We start from the raw sequence: 19,031 nt of genomic DNA, 5'->3' as shown, positions 1-19,031 counted from the left end.
GATATCGATTCGACGGAATTTACTTACGCCCAATTCCGTGCTACGACACGTATACACGCGGGGTGTCCAGAACCTGTCCATCAATCTTCGTATCCTCGTGGACACGCTGTTCGACGATGTTTGAATCCACGCACCGGGTACCAATCCCGAGCAGGATTTCATTTTCGAAACGATGGCTCGACGTCCACGTTAAAATTCGAAAGTCACTTTTCCCCGCAAGGACCTCTTTAAAATTCGAAAGTCACTTTTCTCCGAATAGACTTTGTCGAAATTTGGAAAGTGACATCGAAATGAATTTTTTTTTAAGGTATCGGAAATTATTTTTCAATTCCTTGAATCGAAGTAAGATCGAACAGAATTTGCAAAAATCGATGTGAAGTTTCTTACGAATATTTTTGAATATTCAAATATTGGAATACAATGGAACGTTAATTGGTAAAATGAGAGTATAGTTTAAGAATGTTTTGATGTTTATTGAACCTTTTGATTATGTTTGAATGCACGCACAGGGAACCAATCCCAAGCAGGATTTCATTTTCGAAACGATGGCTCGACGTCCTCGTTAAAATTCGAAAGTCACTTTTCCCCGCAAGGACCTCTTTAAAATTCGAAAGTCACTTTTCTCCGAATAGACTTTGTCGAAATTTGGAAAGTGACATCGAAATGAATTTTTTTTTAAGGTATCGGAAATTATTTTTCAATTCCTTGAATCGAAGTAAGATCGAACAGAATTTGCAAAAATCGATGTGAAGTTTCTTACGAATATTTTTGAATATTCAAATATTGGAATACAATGGAACGTTAATTGGTAAAATGAGAGTATAGTTTAAGAATGTTTTGATGTTTATTGAACCTTTTGATTATGTTTGAATGCACGCACAGGGAACCAATCCCAAGCAGGATTTCATTTTCGAAACGATGGCTCGACGTCCTCGTTAAAATTCGAAAGTCACTTTTCCCCGCAAGGACCTCTTTAAAATTCGAAAGTCACTTTTCTCCGAATAGACTTTGTTGAAATTTGGAAAGTGACATCGAAATGAATTTTTTTTTTAAGGTATCGGAAAGTATTTTTCAATTCCTTGAATCGAAGTAAGATTGAACAGAATTTGCAAAAATTGATGTGAAGTTTCTTACGAATGTTTTCAAGTATTCAAATATTGGAATACAATGGAACGTTAATTGGTAAGATGAGAGTATAGTTTAAGAATGTTTTGATGTTTATTGAACCTTTTGATTATGTTTGAATGCACGCACAGGGAACCAATCCCGAGCAGGATTTCATTTTCGAAACGATGGCTCGACGTCCACGTTAAAATTCGAAAGTCACTTTTCCCCGCAAGGACCTCTTTAAAATTCGAAAGTCACTTTTCTCCGAATAAACTTTGTTGAAATTTGGAAAGTGACATCGAAATGAATTTTTTTTTTAAGGTATCGGAAATTATTTTTCAATTCCTTGAATCGAAGTAAGATCGAACAGAATTTGCAAAAATCGATGTGAAGTTTCTTACGAATATTTTTGAATATTCAAATATTGGAATACAATGGAACGTTAATTGGTAAAATGAGAGTATAGTTTAAGAATGTTTTGATGTTTATTGAACCTTTTGATTATGTTTGAATGCACGCACAGGGAACCAATCCCAAGCAGGATTTCATTTTCGAAACGATGGCTCGACGTCCTCGTTAAAATTCGAAAGTCACTTTTCCCCGCAAGGACCTCTTTAAAATTCGAAAGTCACTTTTCTCCGAATAGACTTTGTCGAAATTTGGAAAGTGACATCGAAATGAATTTTTTTTTTAAGGTATCGGAAAGTATTTTTCAATTCCTTGAATCGAAGTAAGATCGAACAGAATTTGTAAAAATTGATGTGAAGTTTCTTACGAATGTTTTCAAGTATTCAAATATTGGAATACAATGGAACGTTAATTGGTAAGATGAGAGTATAGTTTAAGAATGTTTTGATGTTTACTGAATCTTTCGACGAAATTTGGAAAGTGACATCGAAACGAATTTTTTTTAAGGTATCGGAAATTATTTTTCAATTCCTTGAATCGAAGTAAGATTGAACAGTATTTGCAAAAATTGATGTGAAGTTTCTTACGAATATTTTCAAGTATTCAAATATTGGAATACAATGGAACGTTAATTGGTAAAATGAGAGTACAGTTTAAGAATGTTTTGATGTTTGTTGAACCTTTCGACGATGTTTCTGGGTTAATTTGAATGTATAAATATTAATTGAAAATATGCAATGCACTAATGTAGAGCGGAGAGAGATATTTAAATGATCGAAACGTTCGATAAATATTCTTAAATTATTCATGGTAAATATACCAAAGAATACGTATTGTAATATTTCGGTGATATTAAGATCGGACTAACAATGAGGATTAGTTTCATTGTATCGTGTTCTTCGAAAGTAGCAATTCAGAGACGGAAGTAATCTGTAGAATTTTCCTCGTTTTCGATTTAACTGGATACCTTAGCTGGATAAATCGAGTCGAATGCTCCCAAGGATACTAGGAAAATGACTAAATATCTCAAACACTCGAAAGAGCCTAATAACCTCGGGATCGGTATCTGGTATAATAATCTCGAGATAGAACGTCTTGCCTTCGAACGATAAGATCTCGATTACGTTTATTGCCAATTTTATCCTCTCGCGATAAAAATAAATATCCATACTAATTCTACGCTACGTAAAAAAACGCTACATCAATCTTACGAAAAAACACGATACCACTGTTCTCGTACATTGAAAAAGGCTAATATTAGAATCGGAGCGATAATCGATACACCGTAATTATTATCATAAAGTCTACGTTACGTAAATTATATAAAAGGCGTGCATGTAACACCGGATTAATTACATAATTACGCGAATGAAATCCGAACCTTTTCAATCGTTCAAGATTCACTTAGAATCTTCCTAAAAAAAAAAAAACAAACTATCCCTGACGATACAAACATTCAGCTATCCCTAACCGAAAATTCTTTCAAACTTCGCGCTCATTTCTTCCATAACCGACTGACCATCCTCCTATTACATTTTCCATACACGTGAATCAATGCCCGTAAAATATAGTTAAAATCGTCGAGAATTAAACACAACCCTCTTCTTATCGATATAGCATTATTTACAACAAATACAACGTTACAACATTCGCCCAACGTGTCTCCATCGTGTACACCACGGTATCAACGTTCTCACGTTTGGTTGCACGGTCGACCGTCCCGAAAATTCGAAAGTTCGTTTCTCGATCGCTGAAAAAAATCAATTTCCATTCCGATCCACCGCTATATTCCCCGTCCAGGGCTACTCGTATCCAAAATCAATCTCGATTCTATTTATACGCGGCCGATCCAATTAATTTCAGCTCGGTAGAATCTCGGGAGCGTCTTCCGCAAATAAAAAGGGGATCCCGTCCGGTCGTCTCGCAAATTAATCGACCGATCCATAAAACTGACCACCGATACACCCTGTACACGCCCACGTGAATCGACCACCGCGGCCACCCACGCGTGGACACAAGGACGCAACGTGTTCGCACGTGCATCCTCGCTATTAACCATCACCACCACCACCATCACTACCACCACCTTCCACGTTTTCACCGCGCGCATCACACCCTCTCCTCCTCTCCACGTTCGTGTGTCCGCATACCTGCTACCAGCCAGGGTGTCGAAGAGGGGCTGGTGGGCCGAATACGGGGATAGATGCTAAAGCCAGATCGAGCCTGCTAGGAAATGAAATATCGATGTACCTCATATATCCGACACAGAAACGCCATTACGGGGTCTATCCAAGCCGCGTTCGAATCGCGTGTCCCTACTTTTTCTTTTCCTTTTTTTTTTTTTACTCTCTCTCTCTCTCACCCTTAACTTCTCCCCGGTTGGTAACCGAGTTCGACGATCAATTAAGGACGAGCCTGGACTCACCGACCGGAAGTCGAGGAATTCCAAGAGGCGGCCCTCCGGGGAGAGAAGGATTTGTACGCTGGAGTTATCTTCCTTTATGGGGATTTATGCGCCCCGGTTGAACACTTAGGGGACGGTTTCACCGGTAGGGATGAGGCCAGGATTTAATGTTTCCAAACGATTAGGGGACGTTGCTTCTTGACGCGGACAAGGGAGAGCGGAGATTGCGAAAAATGTTTGACCTTGTACGGTTTCTGTTTAGGGTTGTTTGTTCAATGGCTGTGGAGAGTTTCGAGTTTCGTGTTGGGGGAGAGGTTTCTTTTTTTTATAAATTGTAGTATTTTTGATAAGTCGATGCGAACGATAAGTGGATTTCACTTGGTGTACAGTAAATTGAAAACGTGACCTTGTACGGTTTTTGTTTAGGGTTGTTTGTTCAATGGTTGTGGAGAGTTTCGAGTTTCGTCTAGGGGGAGAGTTTCTTTTTTTTTTATAAATTGCAGTATTTTTGATAAGTCGATGCGAACGACAAGTGGATTTCACTTGGTGTACGGTAAATTGATTTGTGGTATTGATTGGTTATTTTTATTCTTTTTTTAATTTTCTCTTAGAGTGTCTTGGAAATATTTTAGATATTTTCTGCATGATTGGGGGGATATGTTCAGTGGGTCGATTTGTGGTTAAGTAAGATGGACTTTCTGAGTTCAGACATCTGGACTGAGGAGTTAATTGTAAAGTCAGAAGCAATTGTAGCAGCGTTTTGTATTATTGCTTGGATAATTATTCACCGAAGACACCTGTCAGAAATCTAGCACTTTGTAGCAGTATAGTTACAATACTATGCGTGAAAAATAATCTACAGCGCAAAGGTTTTAATTGTGCAGAGACGATAGTTCCGCACGGTCCAGAATCGGGGTCTACATCCACGGAATCATCGTATGCGCATGCGTGGAACACTTCAAACGCAAGCTCATGGCGTGTTTTTAACGTACGAATGTGTGTGACTAAATCTAATCTTTGAACACTTTCCAGTAGCAATAAGTGAAAATGATTCGTCATCAGAGGGTGTAGAAAATATTGTTAAATTAAATTGTACTTGGAAATAGAGTATATGATTGTATAAACATACTGGTAAACCACAGTAAACTCCACACTAGAAGGACGCGTTATCGGTAGAAAAATGACACTGTTGAGTAATTGAATTGCAGTTAATAAATAATACTAAACCCAAAATTGTAAGAATGACGAAACATTGTTATACAATTATGCAGAGAAATTTGACGTCTTTCGAGTCACTAAATTATAACTGAAAATCTTCCGACGAGAACTCAAGGAACAAAATATTACAAAATTAATATCAATTCTTCGCGTTTGCTCGCAAAATGACCTTTGAATCATTTCGTTGCACCAACGAGCAAAACAAAAAAAAAATAATTTTTCTACCAGTGGAGGGATTGTAACGTTTTCAGAAATATGAAACTACTTCGAAACGATAGTTCTATCAAAACAGACGAAACTGAGCAAGTGTTATCGCACATTCGAGAAATCGTTTCGATTTCGCGTGGCACGCGCACGACAAGACGGCTCCAACCACTCGTTGTTCGCGTTTTCAGATGACTTTGAAACAACGAAATTGAGTTACTTCCAGCGTTACGTGCAAACTGGTTCGCTCTTGGGGACAAACCTAAACGCTCGGCTCGGATTTTCTTCAAGTTCTCTTCTACCCGTGCGACAATTCACCGTTTACCAAACCCAAAGAAATGAAACTCGTACTCGAATCACAAAATCACCGATACTGATCTCTCATCACGACGTATCGATCCCGATAAACGAAACAAAAATCATCCGTAACGTCGAACGCGAACTCTATCCCAGGTATCGAAGAAGATTCTTTTCGCGAGAGCAGTATCGTAAATATAAATATAATTTTTTCGATGTGGCGCGATCGTTCGAACTCCAATCGAAAATAAAAAGAAAAATTTCGAGATTCGAGAGAAGCAAGAGAAGCTTCAAGGGTGTTACAGAGAAACGACAAAGGATTCTCGTTCGATTGAAATCTTCTCGACCTGGTCCTGGGCATGTCGGCCCCGAGACCGCTGTCCTCGCTCGGTGATCTATATTCCTGGTTATCCCGCGGCAGGAGAGGTCCTGTTACTCCTAGGGGATCTCCCTCGACGTCCACCAGTCGTCCCGGACGGCAACAACCACTAGGTACACCCCTCTGCGAGAAATCACCAGATCCCCGTCATGCCGTTTGCCATTCCATTGCTACTTTGCACCCGGTTTCGACGGCCAACGAGCACTTTCTCTTTCGTTCTAACTTTATGTGTTTTTATTTACTAACTTTAGCGTTCTTTATTCACATCAACACAAAACTGTGTTTTGTTCCAACTGTGTTCTTTATTTACACAAAATTGCCCTCTTTTAATGTAACCGTAGAATTCCCCAATATGGCGATAAACGTCTAAGAGATGACTGCGAATTTCACGGACATTGTACCGGTCGCGCGACGAGTTGACGATTTATGTAGAAATACAGCGATGCGTTAGGTCTTGATAAAAAATATCATGTTATTCTTTGAACTTTCTATCGTAATTTGTGATTTTTTCCGAGACGAGAAGTCCTCGGATTTGTTTGAAAAAAAATAAGGAGGGAAATAAGATAATAAGTGTAGCTCGGGGGTCGCTATCTTTTCGGTATTAAAATTTATCTTTTTGATTGTTATACGCGTTTGGAAATATTGTATAATTTAAAGAAAAGCGTCGAAAATTGAACAGTGCTTGACTTTCTAAAAGATATTAATCTCTATCGTTCAATTTTAATACACAATCTTCCCCAGAGTGGTCACTAATTACTGTAATGGTTAGATGTGACTTTAGACGTTAAGTAAAAAATTGTAAATAAAAATTTCTTTCGATGCTTTATCCGTTCGATAAAAATTACAATTTGAATTTCACGTATAAATTATGTTCCACGTTGAAAAAATAAACGTTTGTTTGAATAATGGTTCGAGCGAATAAACCGTTGAAAATAAATCGCTATATAGAGCTTTTAACTGTCATTTATTTCTCGAACGAAATTCTGTCCATCTCCGATACTGATGAATAAAATATCCAATTCTGTGTACCGTGTAATTTACAATAATCTACACGCCGCACCCCATGTCCAATCTTTCATGACAGGGGTTAAATATTTCAAGGTACTTTACTCGATGAGATTGGCTCACTTTAGGAGTACGAGATAGCGTAATTCCTAAATGTTCCAGTGGTAAACTTTGGAACGAAACTGGTTTGCATTTCGGAAATTTGTTGGGAAGGTATTTACTACAAGTCGAGAAGAGGAGCGTGGGTTAATTCGGGTACGAAATATTCTTGCAAACTATTGGTTTCGATTAGGTAAAAATTAGGTATCGTTTAGAACAGAAAGTTGACTCCATGAATGTACATTGCAAGAAACCAAGATAATTTAGAAACATTCGACATTATAGAAAATTTCTAACTGAACTTCGAACCCTAAAATTACTATAATTAACTCGATAATAAAATTTCCCAAAATAGTAATTTTTCGAAAAATATCAAATTATATCAAATATTAAATTTCAATATCAGATTTATTTCTTCATTCCAATATTCCCAAAATCGTTCCACCTATTCGAAACATTCACTCCGTGTAAGGTTCAAGGCACAACATGATATTTTTAAGCACATTTATCTTCAATTGACCGACACGTCTATTGTTAATATCGAGAATTAAACTGAATAAAACTTGAAAAAAAAACAAAAATTAGCTTTCGAAATACGATCACTGGAGCAAGTCGATAGAAATTGGTTGGAAAGTTGAGAAAATCCAAACTTGAGGAAAGAAAACGATAATTTCAAAGAAACGATTCGATAAAAATTGGTATAAATTTTTCGTAACTTTTCAAGCGTATCCTTCTCTCGAACTTTTCGCTGGTACAACGATCCATCGATCATTCGGATCGTGGCCAATTTGTCTTTCCTCCGGTTATCGAAGTCGCAGATTAATTAGCCGCAGAAGCATCGGTCAATATGCCAATTTAGGGACGATCTATTATCGATCGTCGTGGCGTGCACGGTCGCGCCGGTGACGTTTGTCACAGTGCATAGACGAGACGTGATTTACGATGATTTCCGATGGCTCTCTTCCGTTCAAAGATCACGAAACCCGCGGTCAGATCGCAGCACCGTGAACCGTGAAAGCGCGGCGACCTCGGTCATCATTAATCAACAACGGTCATCCGATCGATTTGTCGACCGATTTCCGCGAAAACGACCCTCGTCTTCGAGTTGATTAACCCTCGCTGGACCAAGGCGGTACGTAATAATTTACGTCGTGCGTATTAATAATAAACATCACCGTCCAGCGTTTTAAAATCTAATTTTTCATTTATCAAAATTTCTCCGTTAAAAAAAAAAAAAAGAAATCCAATTGGGAACGCTTCGAAAGAAGTTTGAGAAGTTTGAAAAGAGTTTGTTGTTTAGCTATTTTTTGAAGTATTTTTCTGATTAAAAAAGTTCAATAGTAGACATTTTGGAAGTTGTATCTTTCACAGAGAGCGACAAAATTTAATTCAAAGTTTCCTATTTGCAGATAAAAAGATTTACTTTCGAAGAGTTTTTCTATTAAAGAAATTCCAACGAGAGCGATAAGAATCTATTTCCAAATAATTTTTCTTACAAAAAAGATTTCACTTGAACTCGTTTTCAAAGCTTCACGTTCGAGCTGGACCGATCAGTCTCTCTCAACGAGAGTTTATTATTAAACGATAAAACGTAATCGTTCGAGGAATTATTCTCATCGAAGAAATTCTAATTCGATGCTCTCGAAGCTTTCTGGCCTCTACGAATCGATCTCTTCAAAGTTCAATCTAGCTGTTAACTATTCTCAACTATTTATTACTATCGATTCCATTAGGTTGTTCGAAAAGTGATTTCGTTCTCCAAAATATACTACATACAATTTAATAAAATATTTACACACTCTAAAAAAATCCTGTTCCATTGTTACCAAAACAAAAAAGAACCGAAATAACTTTCAGAACAACCGAATATAATCTAGCATTTAAAAATCTACTTCTACGAGAAAACTTGGAGAGATTCATCGCCTTGTTCGTTCGAAGGTTAACCATTCCCGTGTACATTTAAATCACTCTCCCGTTGCCTAACATCCTGATAAGCAAAACGCAAAGTTTAGGGTACCGGAGTAAGGAACGTCACTGTGAAGCTAACACACTAAAACAGGGAAGTCAAAGAACAAAGCGAACGAAACTCAAGGGTTGAACGGGTGTGGGGTCGGGGGTGTGAAACTTTCGTTTCAACAGGGACCACTTTGTCGAGAAGTCGTTCGAGATTAACGTTGGGCTCTCGTTTAAACTCGTTGGCTACGAAACCGGCCGTCAGCGAGCTTGCCCGAGCTTTGGATAAGGCAGGCCAGGATCTTCGCGAATCTTTTTTCACTTGCCGATCTCGCGTGCGAAACAACGAACACCGTGCGACAGGAGCTTGGTAAGCTTTTCGTAAAAGTTTCCTCAGGCGTCTGGGAATCGTGACGCGAGGGATGCGATCAGGCCGATCTTCGGTGAACTACTCTCAGCATCCTGCGATCGAGTGCGCGATCAATCTCGTCTCGTCGAGTTTGAAAAGACCTACGAAGAGTCAAAGTCGTTCAGATCCGATCCGATGTTCAGTCACCGAAAATTGAAACTTCGACAAAGCCCGCGAACGAATGAAAAGAAATTTTGTTCACTCCTTCGGGGCCGATTTCTTCGCATCGATAATATTTTTTATCCGCTTGTTCTACTTTTCACGTGGGTATTCGTGGAAAATTAGAAGGCGTATTATTTTTATTAATATCGATTTTAATCTTATTCATCGAATATTAAATGTTCCCTTCGAATATTAAATGTTCATTCGGAGATTATTTGAATTCGACGAATAATCCGTACGGTGGTTTTGGTTTTTCGATTTTCGGTTAGGTAATATTTTTCAGTTATTGTGCAACAGTGAGATAGTTTGGAAATTAAATATCACAAATTTGTATCGTAGTCGAATCTGTTTGTATAAGTTCATCAAATCGAGCGATCTTTTTGTTAAGAAATTTTTTATTGGCAATTAGTAATATTTTCAAACTGGATTTTAGAGTTACTTTCAGTGAGAATGATAAATTATGTATTTTTTTAGAGGAATGGAAGACGAGAGAGTCGTTGCAATGGTGATTGCACGTGGAACAGAAAAATATTGACCGCTCAAGGTCACCGACTGGCTATCCCACCGTACCGCCCATTCACCCCACCACTACAACTTTCATTTCTATGCTCCGCCCCTTATGCATAAGAAACAGAGAAAGCAAGCCTACAGGCACATGCTCTCTGTTTCTCAAATGAAAACACGAGTTACGACGACGTTAAAAGTATATATTGTGCCCGTTCTTCGCAAAATGGACGAAAATATAATATATTCTTTCACTAAAATCAATTAATAAATCGATTCGGAGAATTTACTGTAGTAAAACAAAGTACCTTCTGGACTCTTGTTTCTGAGTTGTTGGGTTATCAAGACAAAATTAATTTTCAAACCGACGTAAAAAGTATATATCGTGCCCGTTCTTCGCAAAATGGACGAAAATGTAATATATTCTTTCACTAAAATCAATTAATAAATCGATTCAGAAAATTTACTGTAATAAAACAAAGTATCTTCGGGACTCTTTTCTCTGAGTTCTTGGGTTATCAAGACAAAATTAATTTTCAAACCAATATCAATAATTGCTGAATAAGACAATAATCATTACCAAGTTTTACCGATCGTGTTCCAATAAAAACAAAGCTTTGTTAGAAATATTTCTTCCGGTTGTATTCAACCGCTCGTGAAACCATAAATTTGTCCTGTACTCGTCGATTTACTTCGACGAATCCTAGACCACGATTAATAGAAAAAAAAAGAAAAAAAACTCTAATACAACCGGAATAAATATTAAAAACGAGACTCGTCACGATAATACAAAACACGATCGACGAAACTCGATCGAACATCCTTCGTCGCTTCGAATACGATAAAAGTGCTATGCACCTCGTTTAATGTTCCTTTCGTTCGAGATTACACACGACGGTTCGCTGTGATCGCGCAATCGATCGACGTGAGACAGGAACGTAACAGAAATCCAGCAAAGCTCAGGCGAACTCGTTCGAAAATGGTCGCATATTGTAACGTCTCCCCCGATGTGGTTAGCGTGAAAAGAAACCCATAGGCAAAACTATTCTAGCATCTAGTAGCTTCTATGCATCCTATACGCAACAATCTAACCTAACGCGTCCAGAGACAACCGCGATGTCCAAAGCCGTTGAAACCGTTGCGATCGCAAAAAATTGAACAATGACTCGCAACAAGTTACGATCCCTCGGTTGTCAGGCTTGGAACGTTCGCGACTCAAGCACTACGAGCAAGACATGTCGACCATAACTAGTCCAGAAAAATCAAAGGAAAAAGAAAAACAAACAAACTTAAAAAAGGAAAGAAAATTAACACCAACCAGCTCAGCCCCGTAATCAGATGCGACAACAGCTGCCCAGGAAGCGCTAGCACTAACACTAAGCGAAATCATAAGCACAGAGAGAGAGAAATAGATAGAGAGAGAGAGAAAGAGAGACAAAGAGTGGTAGTTAAATCGAGAAGTAAATAGTAGATATAGTAGAAGAAGCGATAGAAGACAAGACCGTTAGGATGCTACTACGAAAAGAAAAGAACGAAGAAGAAGTTAGAAGAAGAAAGGGCTGGGATTGTTGCGGGATGATCACCACCGAGTCATGCTTCACAGGTCGTCCGCGATAGCCGAGAGCAATTAAGCGAAAAGAAAAAGTTCAGTCTCTCTCGGATCGACGTCTCTCCGTAACAGCCCCGAGACGTGTCCTGGTAATTTCGATGATTCCCCATTGAACGTTCACCAGGTGTTTCTCTTGGTCCTCGCCACTCACTCCGTGTCGACGTTACCTCCTCGCACCTCTCCAACCGACAATGACAGTTACTCCGTCTCCTTCTCCGCCTGCTCGTCATCGTCTCTTTCTTTCTTATATCCTGCACGAACCGTGAGGTTCGTTTTCTGGACGCTATCGGTTCGGGATCTTTGCGTTCTAACTGGATACATTCAGTGAGAGGGGTACACGAGCATACCAGATTGTGCCCCTTGGTCGCGAGGAATCCCCCCACTAAGTCAACCACCGGATCACGGACCTCGAACCCTGGAGCGGGGACAAGCGTGGATCGCTGAAGGCTAGGGGATTCCCCGCGATAAGTCGGCGACGGAAATGTAGAGACGAGAAACAGTTACGTATCTAACAGTTACAGTGGACAACGCAGAACAGAGAGTGAGAAAGACAGAGACAGAGTTTCTAAACGTGTCCCGAGGGACGGACAGATGAACAGAGAGAAAATACCGTGTGACAGGTGAGATTCGTGTGAACGTCCCGCCCGCGGGACGTGTATGTGTGCGATGATACGACGATCTGTTCACTTACCGGAAGATCGTGGAGGGAGGGTGTCACTATTAGATCCGAATGGGCGCGGTCGCCTTTTCTCTGGAACACAAACGGAAATGGATTAATCGTTGGATACGGATGGTGTCACTGTGTTCTTCCCGGAACGGGTGACTGGTTCATCGGGGACCCGGTGGAACTTTTTAAACAAATACGCGCAATTACGGACGTGTTCGTCGTACGTTTATCGGTGCCCTGAAATCTGTTGGAAAAGATCGTTAGGTGGTGAAAAGCCCGTTTAAATTCCAGACTCGAAGGAGCCGAGACGTTGGCGCAGTCTGGTTGAACTTAATTGGTCGCTCGAGGCTATTACCTCCAACCCCCCACCCCCTCTCCACTTTGAATCGCGCGAGACGCTATTTCCAAGCCAGGCTTAACCCGGATCTACGTGCTTTGATTTGTTGCTTCGGAGGATCACTGTAACGTATGTTTACATAGTATTTTAAAAATGGAGAAATGTGTATGCTTGTAAAGCTGTTTAACTATCTTTCGAGATGTATTTTGTATTGCGAATTTCAATGAAATTGCTTTAAAAAAAGATTAGTGAAGGTAAAATTCTAATCTCAAATTCCGTGGGGTTGAAACGTTCGTACGGTTCTATGGAATTTATTTGGCTGCTCAAGGCCAGTACCCCCACTCTGAAACGAAGGGAAGCAACCAGATATGGTGGGGGTAGTACCACCGTGGCCTCGAGCGTTCTATAACTTGTTCCAGAACCTACCATTTTCGTTACAGTCGTGTTTAGGATACATCTTCTGCTCGGTAGCTCCTCGAGAAATTGTTTAAATAAATGTCAGAAGGTTACAAACCCGAAAACGAGTATTATTCAAGCGTGCCAAGTTTTCTCGACACAAACTATTTAATTTCTCGAAAAAAATGTCCTCACTGAGCTTGAAACTATTTTCGTTTGGACATTGGGATGTAATCGTTGACTATAATTTTATCTCCAGGATTTCCGTATTCTATAACCTAAATTGAAACATTTTCCAAAGTCAACTTTCACAATCGAATCGATCGTTTTCACGAGAATCGAATGTGCGTTTTCACGATAATCTCAACCGTATTAAAATATCTAAAGTATCTAAAATTTATTAAAAGTTGTTCGCACTACCTTACACTCTCTTCGTATTTCGTTAATTCGTCCGCGCACTGATCGGTGATCTTTGCGGGATAAATTTGGTATAGTTACTGTATGAATCGTACCCTTGCCATGGCTACGCGAGGCCTGTAAACCAGATCGTCGAAGGCAGCTCTGTCTTTGCTATCGACGAGCTCCCTGAGCTCGGTCAGCAGGGTCAACTTCTCGTGGGTGTTCAGCAAATCGCCCAGACTGACCACCAGCTCCTCTATTGTCAACCGGCGTGTTCTGTAATCAGCCAGGAGCTGAGAGAGGGCTGCCCTCTCGCTCCTCGCGAGAACAACCCTTGCCTTTTCCTCAACCATCGCGGCTGTCGCGGCGGAGACTGTGTGAACACCGCCTCGGTGTCTCCAATCGCTGGCGATGCTGAACAGGGAATCGAAAAGAAATATTTTACTCCTTACCCGTGATCGTGACAAGTCGTGTCTCCTTATCACAAGTGGAAACAAACATCCTCGAAAGAATACAATTCGAGAAAATGTATCTTCGATACCGAAGAATGTTAAACGAAGCCTACAAAGTGTAAGTCAACTAAGAATAGTACAAAGAAAATTAAAACTCGAGTCATATTTTAAACGCAACGTTCAGAAGTCGATCTGATCGATTTCTAAGAGGACCGAATTAGATTTATGAAAATACGCGTCCATGTCTAGGTAAACCAGTCGCAATTGTGCATTCGACCCGCATTGGTGACCCCAACCGTAGCTTTTAATTGCGACTGCACCGGTAGCACCCTAATTCGAGCTAATTTCCGTCGTAATGCTAATTAAAACGATGCAATTTGAAAGGAACAGATGTTTCTTACGAAGGACTCGGTGGTCGATGGTTTCCGGGGCTCTCCAGGAGCATGGGATCGTGTTCGGGGTACCTAGACGTTGGCATGACGATGGGTTGGCTGGTGGTGCAAGAGTGTGGCACTTTCCCAACGTCACGGATCAGGACTGTCATCCTCTTGTTCGTTTTCAGGATCTGCACCGCCTCGTCGTGGGTCGCCTCCTCGAAGTTCTGGCCGTTTACCTCGATTATCTGATCGCCTACCTGAGAACAGAAAACGGGACGAATTTATTGATAACTGGTCAGTGAACAATGTTACCGTGTCGCGAAGAAGAAAGTTCTGTGACACGTCTGATACTGTGCCGATAACGAACTCGAGAATTTTGTTAAAGTGTAGGCAGAAAATATTGGCCGCTCGAGCGCACTGACCTGCTACCCCCACCACGCTGCCTAACATCAGTTTATCTAGGATCTCTTTGATTCGTGATCGATTTACCCATTATATTCGATAGATAAGAATACGCAAACTTGCGTCACGGTCGCTATCTTTTAAACACAATTCGCGTAATATATATTATTATTTTATTCAACTATTATTATTATTACTATCATTACTATCGTGCGATTAAATTATTATTATTATGTACTGTGGTGCAATTGAATTGTCGTTATCAATATGCTGCGACTGAATTAGTGTTATTATTATTACGGTGTGATTGAATTATTATTATAGTGCGATTGAATTGTTAGTAATATTACGATGTGAATTGTTGATGTTATTGTACAGCGATTGAATTATTATTACGAAAAAAAAATTATCGTCAGGTAATAATGAATATTGTAAATTTTGACTAAATTATTATCATTATTATTCGATTGAATTATTATGGTTAATATTATTAATGTTATTATCCATTATTTCATGTAAAAATAGCCAACTTTCAAGATTGAACGAATACCCTTTTCTTTTAATGAATTAAATTTTAGTACTAGTAGATGATTTTAATACTAACCTATAGACTTATAGAACTGGAGACGATTTTAATGTTGATATACACGACAGATTTGTGGAACAGTGGATAAATTTTCTATTTACAAATTCTCAAAGACCGTTTTAAAAATTAGGGGAAATCCATTATCGTTCAAGTTATTGATATATATTATATAATATATATAACGAGGTGTTGAATTATTTCGAGGGTTGAAAAAGTGATCGTCAACCCCTCTCGAGATTTGTCCAATCACGGTAGACCCGGTCTACGAACGAAAACTGGAGGCGCCCCTAAGTGCTTGCCTTTCAAACGCCATTAAATCTTCGCGATCGTTAGCAGCGGACCGGTGAAGTGCCATTTCGATCCACTTTCGTCATCAAAGTGCTTGCATCCATTCTATCACGAAAGACTAATTAATTCTTCCTGACATTGGATTACGCAACCGACTAATTGATACCATTCCTTATTCATGGACTCAACATTGTACCGATCGAATATTGAATCCTATCGATGAGATTTACGATTTCCGGCTCTTCGACCGATTGTTTCTATACGTTTGCAAATCACATCCGTATATCGACAGATCCACACGGTAGAAATTTTTCGAACGTCAAGGTCACAAGGATAATCGTAAAACAGATCAATATTTCAAGGTCAAAAATTCACCAACGATAAACTTCCAAAAACTGTACATTATCGTAATCGTTACTATTACAAAATAAATATTTACATAGTAGCTTCGACTCGGTATCAATATTCCATTGAAATCGATATTTCAAATTCAAAATTTCGAGAAAGATAAACTTTTAAAATCTGTATATTATCCATTATTACTATTCTAAAATAAATATTTATAGAGTAGCTTCGACTCGGTATCAATGTTCCATTGAAATCGATATTTCAAGTTCAAAATTTCGAGAACGATAAACTTCCAAAAACTGTACATTATCATCACTATTACTATTCTAAAATAAATATTTATAGAGTAGCTTCGACTCGGTAACAATATTCCATTGAAATCGATATTTCAAGTTCAAAATTTCGAGAACGATAAACTTCCAAAAACTGTACATTATCATCACTATTACTATTCTAAACTAAATATTTACAGAGTAGCTTCGAGTTGACTGACGGAATAGAAATGAAGGGAGAAAGAAAACTTCTCTCGATTCGAATTTTATGGAAGTATTCCAGTCGGTGGCCAGGGAACGAAGCCTAACGAAACTATAGTGAATCGAGTTCACGAACAGAGACACAAACGTACGAATTCGCTTGTTCATTGATTCTTACCAACACTCCGGCTCGATCGGCCACGCTGTCCTTGTCGACCCCGGTGACGTAAATTCCAAGGCCGTATTCGAGGCCGCCCCTGATCATCAAGCCGAGCGACTGACCGGGTTCGATGCAGAGCTCGACCTTCCTCGTCCTTGGACAGTACCTCGAGTCACGTGGTGGGTAAACAGGCGGCGGCGAGGCCGGACGACCTTGGCGGTCCATCCAGCTGCAGGATTGTTGACGACCGGAAGTGGACCACACCGGATGACCGACTCTGCAGCGGGGATCCAAGGCTGGTCCGCGTACCGTCATGCTGAGGGTTCTACAGGACTTCAGCATCTGTGAACAGAATGAAAATTATTCTTAAAAATAGTTCATCAAAATTCGTTAAAGAATATTATTGAAGTTTATCGATTTAATGTTCACGAGGTCCTACAGGACTTTAACATCTGTGGTTAGGAGAGAAAAATATTATCTTATTTTTACAATTGTTGTTCATGAATAATTATGTATATATTGTATTGTGTTCTATAGTTTATTAAAGTTCGTTGAAGAATATTGTTAAAGTTTATCGATTCAATGGTCACGAGGTCCTACAGGATTTCAATATCTATGGTTAGGAGAGAAAAATATTATCTTATTTTTACAACTGTTGCTTATGAATAATTATTAGTATATTGTATTGTGTTTTATAGTTTATTGAAGTTCGTTGAAGAATTTTATTAAAGTTTATCGATTCAATGGTCACGAGGTCCTACAGGATTTCAATATCTATGGTTAGGAGAGAAAAATATTATTTTATTTTTACAATTGTTGCTCATGAATAATTATTAGTATATTGTATTGTGTACTATAGTTTATTGAAGTTCGTTGAAGAATTTTATTAAAGTTTATCGATTCAGTGGTCACGAGGTCCTGTAACCGAGGTCCTGTAACCTACAAGACTTTAATATCTATGGTTGGGGCATGAAAATATTATCTTATTTTTACAATTGTTGCTCATAAATAATTATTAGTATATTGTATTGTGTACTATAGTTTATTGAAGTTCGTTGAAGAATTTTATTAAAGTTTATCGATTCAGTGGTCACGAGGTCCTGTAACCGAGGTCCTGTAACCTACAAGACTTTAATATCTATGGTTGGGGCATGAAAATATTATCTTATTTTTACAATTGTTGCTCATAAATAATTATTAGTATATTGTATTGTGTACTATAGTTTATTGAAGTTCGTTGAAGAATTTTATTAAAGTTTATCGATTCAGTGGTCACGAGGTCCTGTAACCGAGGTCCTGTAACCTACAAGACTTTAACATCTATGGTTGGGGCATGAAAATATTATTTTATTTTTACAATTATTGTTCATGAATAATTATTAGTATATTGTATTGTGTTCTATAGTTTATTAAAGTTCGTTGAAGAATTTTATTAACGTTTATCGATTCAATGGTCACGAGGTCCTACAGGATTTCAATATCTATGGTTAGGACATGAAAATATTATTTTATTTTTACGATTGTCATTCATTGATAATTATTATATTGTATATTCTATATATTGTTGTTTATTTTTGCAAATTATTCCAGTTAGTTGAATCCATGTAGATGAAGTTATAACGAAGATATTGAGGAAGTTTGTTCGATGTCAAGAGCAATTATTCAGCGAAGGGTTGTTAATAAACCTTCCATGCAATAATTACTCCTTGTTCCGAAGAAGTTTACTTTCTTAAGGTTACTTAATATTCGGTGTGATAAGGGTTTATTAATAATCCCTTCGTGTAATAATTGCTCTTAGTACCACGAAAGTTTACTTCCTTAATACATTGACAGTAACAGAGCAAAAGAATCAAATTAATGTATTTTATTAATAAAAATATATAATGAACAAAATGTCTTAATAATTATCTCAAAGTAGTTTTAATGGTCGTCTATACTTATAACCGTCCATGAAAGTATTTATACAACACTTCTGAAAGTCGTTACCATGGAATTAGTAGTCAAAGATTACAAACTTCTTTATGGTAACCTAACCGTTACCATTTTACAATATTTCAAGCAAGCATTAAAAATATATAAATTTAATGGTTACAATAGCAGTTACGTATTTAATTTACACCTACATTGCTTTAAATGAATTTTAAAAAACGTTTCTGAAATTCTACAAACGTTATAATATTAAAAAAAAAAATCCACTTGAACAATCAGTCCTCGTTATCTTCCTCTATTATAAATTCTGTTAATTGCTCTTAATACACGTGTTACACTCGCAATCAATCGCGTACAATTTCCGTGCATAGGTTTAGATTGCACCCAATGCTTGCAGACAGTGTACATTCGGATCGGTGAATATTTCTCGTCATAATTTACATTCAGTTCTGTTTCTAT

At 38.4% G+C, this 19,031-nt stretch overlaps 1 protein-coding gene across 7 annotated transcripts in view; it reads right to left on the bottom strand.

Moving 5' to 3' along the window:
• Dysc (whirlin protein dyschronic) overlaps window positions 1-19,031 on the bottom strand; it is a 226,673-nt gene that overhangs the window by 80,273 nt on the left and 127,369 nt on the right. For 5 of the 7 annotated variants that reach the window (XR_012992002.1, XR_012992004.1, XR_012992003.1 and 2 more), the window contains 5 exons: window positions 16,662-16,985; window positions 14,411-14,643; window positions 13,671-13,971; window positions 12,450-12,509; window positions 5,986-6,140 (listed from right to left, as the gene is read on the bottom strand). Coding sequence is in view for 2 of the 7 variants with exons in the window: in XM_076311025.1 (XP_076167140.1) it covers window positions 5,986-6,140; window positions 12,450-12,509; window positions 13,671-13,971; window positions 14,411-14,643; window positions 16,662-16,985 (1,073 nt within the window). In the remaining 5 variants the exon portion in view is untranslated. The remainder of the gene's footprint in view (window positions 1-5,985; window positions 6,141-12,449; window positions 12,510-13,670; window positions 13,972-14,410; window positions 14,644-16,661; window positions 16,986-19,031) is intronic. The other 2 variants (XR_012992005.1, XR_012992006.1) reach the window with 1 other exon arrangement.

The sequence above is a fragment of the Ptiloglossa arizonensis genome, chromosome 5 (genome assembly GCF_051014685.1).
Source record: "Ptiloglossa arizonensis isolate GNS036 chromosome 5, iyPtiAriz1_principal, whole genome shotgun sequence".
Classification (NCBI taxonomy): Eukaryota; Metazoa; Arthropoda; class Insecta; order Hymenoptera; family Colletidae; genus Ptiloglossa; species Ptiloglossa arizonensis.
Note: the sequence above shows the minus strand (reverse complement) of the source record. Positions and strands in the feature narration are given on the sequence as shown.